The sequence below is a fragment of the Protobothrops mucrosquamatus genome, unplaced genomic scaffold, assembly GCF_001527695.2.
Source record: "Protobothrops mucrosquamatus isolate PMUCROS unplaced genomic scaffold, P.Mucros_1.0 scaffold3461, whole genome shotgun sequence".
In the NCBI taxonomy this organism is placed as follows: Eukaryota; Metazoa; Chordata; class Lepidosauria; order Squamata; family Viperidae; genus Protobothrops; species Protobothrops mucrosquamatus.
This window is the reverse complement of record NW_015389438.1, coordinates 42,144-48,794: the sequence shown is the minus strand read 5'-3', so window position 1 is coordinate 48,794 and position 6,651 is coordinate 42,144. Positions and strand designations below refer to the sequence as shown.

The window sequence follows — 6,651 nt, the reverse complement described above, 5'->3', positions numbered from 1 at the left end:
AAAGAGATATATTTCTCCCAACCTGCTATGTTTTTCAAAGGATATTTTTCTCCAAATAATAATTGAAAAAGAAGACAGCTAGGTGCATTGCATTTGCAACCTCAGTTCTTTCATGGAAAGGTAAAACTGATGGGTAAGGATTTCTTTCTCCAGGGCCACGAATGAAAGTTGGGCACCAAATGAATCTAACTGCAATGTAGTTCTGTGTTGGGAGTCCCTATCTGCTTCCTTTCCCAAAAGCCTCTGAATAGTAGCAGCTCTTGTTCCAGGCCCTATGGGAAGCCATTCCATTCACTGGGATGGAGGTAATATACCCAAAGCTTTCCGCAATATATGTTTATTATTGGTGATTTCTTACCAACACTTTCTCATTCATTTTCAAAGTTTCAACTTGGCTTGCATTGTATTAGAACAGGGAAACAAATCAGTTCCTCCACCTTGTAAACAACCAGAGGCAGATAGAGGTCCGGCATCTGGCAATTTCTTTAGTGCACAAGTTCACAAGGCTGGGGGTGGGGGGCAGAGGGGGGGGGAAAGGGACACTACATGGAAGGGAAGGGAGAATTACAGGTCTTTCTGCCATGTGAGCTGCAGTACTTGATCTGAAGTACTTGATCTGAAGTTGCCCCTAACTCTGTTTCATAGGTGGCATGAGGAATGGAGCTCTTGGGACTGATGGGATTTAACTGGAGGATGAACAAAGGCATCTGGGAGACACAGAAGCCTGCAGAGATGCGTCCTCTCAGCTACACACCTTTCTCTGTCGATGGCCTTCAGTGAGGTAAAGTTCAGGCAGGCCTCTTCCTTGGAGAGGTTTACTGGCAGTCAAGTCAGGGGGAGAGGGGGCAAGTCAACTTCTTCCAGCCTAGAAAGAGGCTCATATTCATATTCCCATTCCCTGAAAAAGCCCAGAAGGACATTGCAGATGACACCAAAGCCGTAGATCTTGGCCAACGCAGATTGAATGAGGCTTGAGAGTTTAAGTCTGATGGTCACAAATTACATTATTATGACGCTCTTGAACTTTCTGTCTGGAAGTCACCAGTGGGGAATTCATGGCTCGTTAAAGGATGATCTGATTCTTGAAGCTGCGGCTGAGCTCCTTGTGAGGAAGCACGATGGAGTTCAGGATGACCACTTCAGCGGGAATGGTCACATTGCATCCTGTTGGCGGGGTGGGGTGGGGGGGGGAGAGGTTTAAAAAGGATTAGCTCAGAAAGCAGGCTGGGGAGGAGCTGTAATCCCACAAGGGACTCCTGCTTAAAAAGGCAGGGAGGTCCCAACTGTTTATTGGGGAAGAGAGAAACAGGATACAAAACTTACCCAGAATAGTGATAGATGGAGTCAGACGGCCATCTCGGAAGAGTGTCTCGCTGTTGATCTTGGCATAGGGATCATTTGGATTGGGATCACTGGGGGTACCCTCTACACGAGCCCAGCGTCCAATGGTGCTGTCCCAGCCGACAATGCTGTTGAGCACACACGTATGATCCTATGGAAAAGAGAGTGGGGCATTCTATGGGGAGTCAGACATACATTGCCCGGAGCTGCCAAAGTTCAAGTCTCCCACAAATCAGGTACACCGCAGCCCCTGAAATTTCTTTCCTTTTTGAAAGAACTGCAAATAACCGAAGCTTCCCAGGAAAGGCTACATCCCATGAAATTTTAGTGAACTTGTAGAAGAAAGAAAATTAAAAATTGTCTCCTTCCCAACACTTGGGGCATTCTAAAATGAATGCCTTATGTTACTGAACCACAGACTTTTGCTAGGTCCAATACAGATTGGATGCTGAAAAAGCAGTGCAGGGAGCAACTGTCCAACAATTCAGTCCATGCATTTAAAAAGAAACAGGCAAAAGGGACAGAGGCCACAGGGGAAGAAAAAGGAGGAAAGACTTAGTTCATTGATACATTTGCAGTCATCAGGCAGCTGGGAAGCAATTCAGCCTTTATGAATGCCCCCCCACTGCCTGTGCAAAAGAGATTCCCGCCTCCGAAAGTGCAGTAGCAGACATTTTAAGGGCTTCAGTTCATTTCCTAAGACCCTGCATCTGATCCAGAGAATTGTAGACCACAGAACCTGGGCCACAAGTACATAGCCCCACAGGAGATAGGCAGCAAAATAATAATAATAATAATAATAATAATAATAATAATAATAATAATAATGACGACGAGGAGGAGGAGGAGGAGGAGGAGGAGGAGGAGGAAGAAGAAGAAGAAGAAGAAGAAGAAGAAGAAGAAGAAGAAGAAGAAGAAGAAGAAGAAGAAGAAGAAGAAGAAGAAGAAGAAGAAGAAGAAGAAGAAGAAGAAGAAGAAGAAGAAGAAGAAGAAGAAGAAGAAGAAGAAAAAAAAACAACAACTGGAGCACCACTTGGATACCATTGGCATTGACAAATTCACCATCAGTCAATTGCAAAAGGCAGCCTTACTAGGAACAACTTCCATCCTGCAATGATATGTAATACTATCAATTCAAACATCTACATCTACCTATCCCAGGTCCTTGGTAAGGACTCGATAGGTAGACAAAAATGCCAAATCCAGTTTGAACATCTGGCTGACTGTGCAATGATCAATAATGATGATGATGATGATGATGATGATATAATAATAATAATAATCTATTAGCTTTGAAGAGGACCAACAAATCTCTTTGTTCATTCAGTACAGTACTCTTATAAACATTTGCAGCACAGTAGCACCACCTGCTGGGCAGTAGAAAAATATGAAAAGCAAATACTCTAGATGCGGAATAGGACAACTTGCCACAGACAACTCACTGTGACCACCTCACCCCACAGCCAACTCACTGCGGGACAACTCATTGCAGGACAATTTATATCAGGGTAACTCTTGTCCTGCAGTGAGTTGTCCTGGCTGTAGGGAATTGCCTCTGGCAAATTGGCTGTGGTGAGTTGGCCTCAGCAAATTGTCATATAACCCCTCTAGAAGATGACTTGTTATGAAAACCTGTTAGATATAGCATTAATCCCAAGGTAACATCCCCATGTGATACAAGGCAAGATTATCATTGTGTTACTGCATTAATCTCCTATCTTTTCTCTGAGTTTTCAGGGTACCGTAGGTTGTGATTCTCTCTTCATTTGTTCTTTTGAATAAGATTCCTCTCATTATATGTTAATAACAACTTGTAGGTTGGACCAAGAAATAGGAACCGGCCAAAAGGCACCCAGCAGGTTTTATGCCTGAATGAGATTTGAACTAGGGTCTCCATGATTCCAGGCCATATTTTCAATGCTATATTATATTGGTTCTATGTACGGAGGGGTCCAATTATAGTGGATTCCACCAATTCCAGGCAACATTGCTTATGGTTAGGAATGACAACAGTTGCATCCAATACAAACAGTCCTTGCTTACTGACACTAATTAGGACCAAGAACTCCATTACTAAGTGATGTGGTCATGAGATGCAGGGTCACGTGACCATGCCAGCCTATGAAAGCAGTTCTGGCAGTCCCAAGAGGCATTATTAGGCAAATCCTGTGCAGTTGCAGCATGTCATGTGATCACCTTCTGTGACTTCCTGCCAGCTTCCCCATTGACTTTGTTTGTCAGACGCCAGCAGTGAAGGACCCAAATGGCAAACATGTGATTATGGGATGATGTGACACTGTAACTGCGAGGCAGTTAACAATACCTGATCGCAATCATATTTAACTATAGGAATGGGGTGATAACAGCAACTACTATAGGACAGGTCATAAGTGCCCCTCATCCAGTTCAGCCGTCGTTGCTGAACGAACGGATGTTAAAGGAGTATGATCAGGCATGTAGTAGTAGTCTGAGCAAAGCTGTGATCAAGAGTCTGGTGTAAAGCCTCTTATGTATTAAATTTATTAATTTTTTTATGCCTCCAATCTCCCCTATAAGGTGGCTCTGGGCAGTTTATGAAACAAAAATATATATAATTAAAATATTAAAACTGCACAGATTTAAGACGACAAAAGCTATACTAAAACCAGAACTGAGAGAGGGACGGGACAACAATGGTCAGGAGGCATTTTTGTTGAGCCACCCTCAGTGCCTCCAGGTGGGAGCATCTACATAGGCAGCGTCTCAAAGCGGAATGTTCCAGCGCTCACAGCACCATTTCACTCAACCTCTAACATATAAAGTGGGAGATGATGGATTATCTTTCCCCCCCGTTTTTTAAACGGGACGCATGGAGAGGAAATGAAAGTGGGGAAATGAAATTGCACTGTTTCAGAGAAGACAGCTTTGTTTAATAATAGACATGCCTTTCTTTTTTATTGTTTCGTACGTGATCCAGTATCTAAAGAACCCCAGAAGAACGCTCACTAATAAAACACACTATTTTTTAAAGCATCAGTGGGGCAACACTTCTATAATTAGTGAAGACACGGCTATAGGTTAAGTAAGAATTAGACTGAGGGGGATTGCCGTATGCCAAATAAATAAATAAATAAGGGATATAAGGATTTAATTTTCCACAGATGACATGTCATTATTTGACTTGCAGGAAGTTTATGGGATGCCCAGCAACAATGATATAAAACAGTGGTTCTCAACCTTTTTAATGCCGCGACCCCCAACCGGTCGTAAGTCGAGGACTAAACCGGTCGTAAGTCGAGGACTAAACCGGTCATAAGTCGATGACTACCCAACCGGTCGTAAGTCGAGGACTTTCCCTGCCCGGGAGCGCCGCGCATGTGTGGTTCCGCCCCCTGCGCCGGCCGAGGCGTAGCTGGCAAGCGGCAGAGACAGACCAGGCCGACCACCAGCTGGCCCAGCCCAAGGGAGGTAAGGCACCCACCGGAAAAGGGGGAAAAAATGGCGGACAGCCTTGCTTGGCGACCCCCGTGAAATGGTTCTATCGACCCCAAATGGCGTCGCGACCCATAGGTTGAGAACCGCTGATATAAAACGACTGCATAAATATCAATCCTAAAAATGCAAGTCATGCAAACGCTAGGTCAGGGGTAGACAACCTCGGCTCTTTTATGACTCATGGACTTCAACTCCCAGAATTCCTGAGTCAGCATAGCGGACTCAGGAATTCTGGGAGTTGAAGTCCATGAGTCATAAAAGAGCCAAGGTTGCCTACCCCTGGGCTAGGGTATGGCCCATGGGATTTTCAGAAAACACCTACCTGGAGAGATGCTCCGTGCAGAATGATGGATTCACGTACTCGCACTCCTGCACCAATGGTCACTCCTTTCCCAATGGAGACATTGGGGCCCAGCTACAAGAAAAAGCCAAGGGAGAGACGCCAGGGGTCACTAACCTGGCAGGCAAGAGTCCCTTCTTAGCCCCCAGGCTTCTTCTGTCCTCAGGGGCAAAGACAGGGACTAGATGGAACAGGCTCTAAAACCCAGCCCTGCCCCACACATGCTAAAGCGAGGGCGGCGAGGGGGATTCTTTTTAAGAAGTCTCTAAGTGTCCAATCTAGGATTTTCACAATCTACACAATCCTAGATTGTGCAGAAATGGACAGATTAACGTTAGAGATGAAGGAGAAAGAAGATTCAATCTTTTATAAAACCTGGGGAAAATGTTATCAGTGGGTTGAAACACGTTAGAATAAGAAGAGATTTTAGAGCTTTATTATATTAAGTATGAAGGCTGATGACTGGAAATAGTTGTGATGCTATTAACTATGTTAATTATTTAAAGGAATATTACTGTTTTATCAATTATTAGTTGTAACTATACCAATTTATTTTTTATAAATGTCTAGTATTATATAAAGAATAATACTCAATATGAAGACCCAGACGACAGCTTGTTCGCTGAATTATGTATTTACTGTAGTTACCCACACCGTCCCCTTTATCCCGATTTTCCTGTACCCGCACCGACCCCCCCTTTTCCCTACCCATATAAAATTTAATAAAATATATTACAAAAAAAAAAGAAGTCTCTAAGTGTCAACTGAGGCTTAGCCCTCCCCCCACCTTTAAACCCTCTACCCATGCTTTTTAAAATCCTATTATTGGGAGGGGAAAAGGGAGGGGAAAGGAAAGACCAGTCATCACTTCCTGTCAGCACTTTGAGGTAATCCAGACAAGAAACCAAAACCAGGAGTACTAATACCTTTATTGTGGATCTGGCCAGTCTGAAAGCCCTTCTTCCTTTCCCTCCCTTTACTTTCCAGAGAACTAGGAAGCTCCCTTCTGAGGCGCTTTCCCTGCCTCTGTTCCTTCTGTGAGCTGAGATAGCTTTGGTCTGAGTTTGCCTACACTCCTCTTCCTCCTGTCTGCCAAGGTTATTCTCGCAGCCTATTACACACACACCCTCCCGCCCCAATTCCCTCAAAGCATCCTTCCCTTAATAATGCATTTAAGCTTGAGGGGAAAGAACTAATTTGTTTATACGCATGCAAGCCTACACAGGTGTAAATAACCTATTTGTGCACATGGGGGTGGAGGGGGGAAATGGCAGGCCTACCCTATAGCCCTGGCTCTGGCCCTGCTCATGCCCACCAAGACACTGTGACCCTGGGTCCTCATTCTTTTGTGGGAAGCAGCAGGTATCACCCAACCCACAGACTTACCACAGCACTGGCATCCACCGAGGCCGTTGGATGAATATAGACATTCCCTGTATGGAAAAGCAGCAGCAATTAATAATAATAATAATAATAATAATAATAATAATAATAAT

At 44.2% G+C, this 6,651-nt stretch overlaps 1 protein-coding gene across 1 annotated transcript in view; it reads right to left on the bottom strand.

Moving 5' to 3' along the window:
* Positions 1-550: 550 nt before the first annotated feature.
* The window catches only part of GMPPA (GDP-mannose pyrophosphorylase A), a 12,328-nt gene continuing 6,227 nt past the window's right edge, over positions 551-6,651 (bottom strand). Inside the window, exons 9-12 of the mRNA XM_015827050.1 lie at positions 6,542-6,588; positions 5,138-5,230; positions 1,324-1,492; positions 551-1,164 (exon numbers count right to left, since the gene is read on the bottom strand). Of these exons, the coding sequence (XP_015682536.1) occupies positions 1,064-1,164; positions 1,324-1,492; positions 5,138-5,230; positions 6,542-6,588 (410 nt within the window). The 3' untranslated portion in view covers positions 551-1,063. The remainder of the gene's footprint in view (positions 1,165-1,323; positions 1,493-5,137; positions 5,231-6,541; positions 6,589-6,651) is intronic.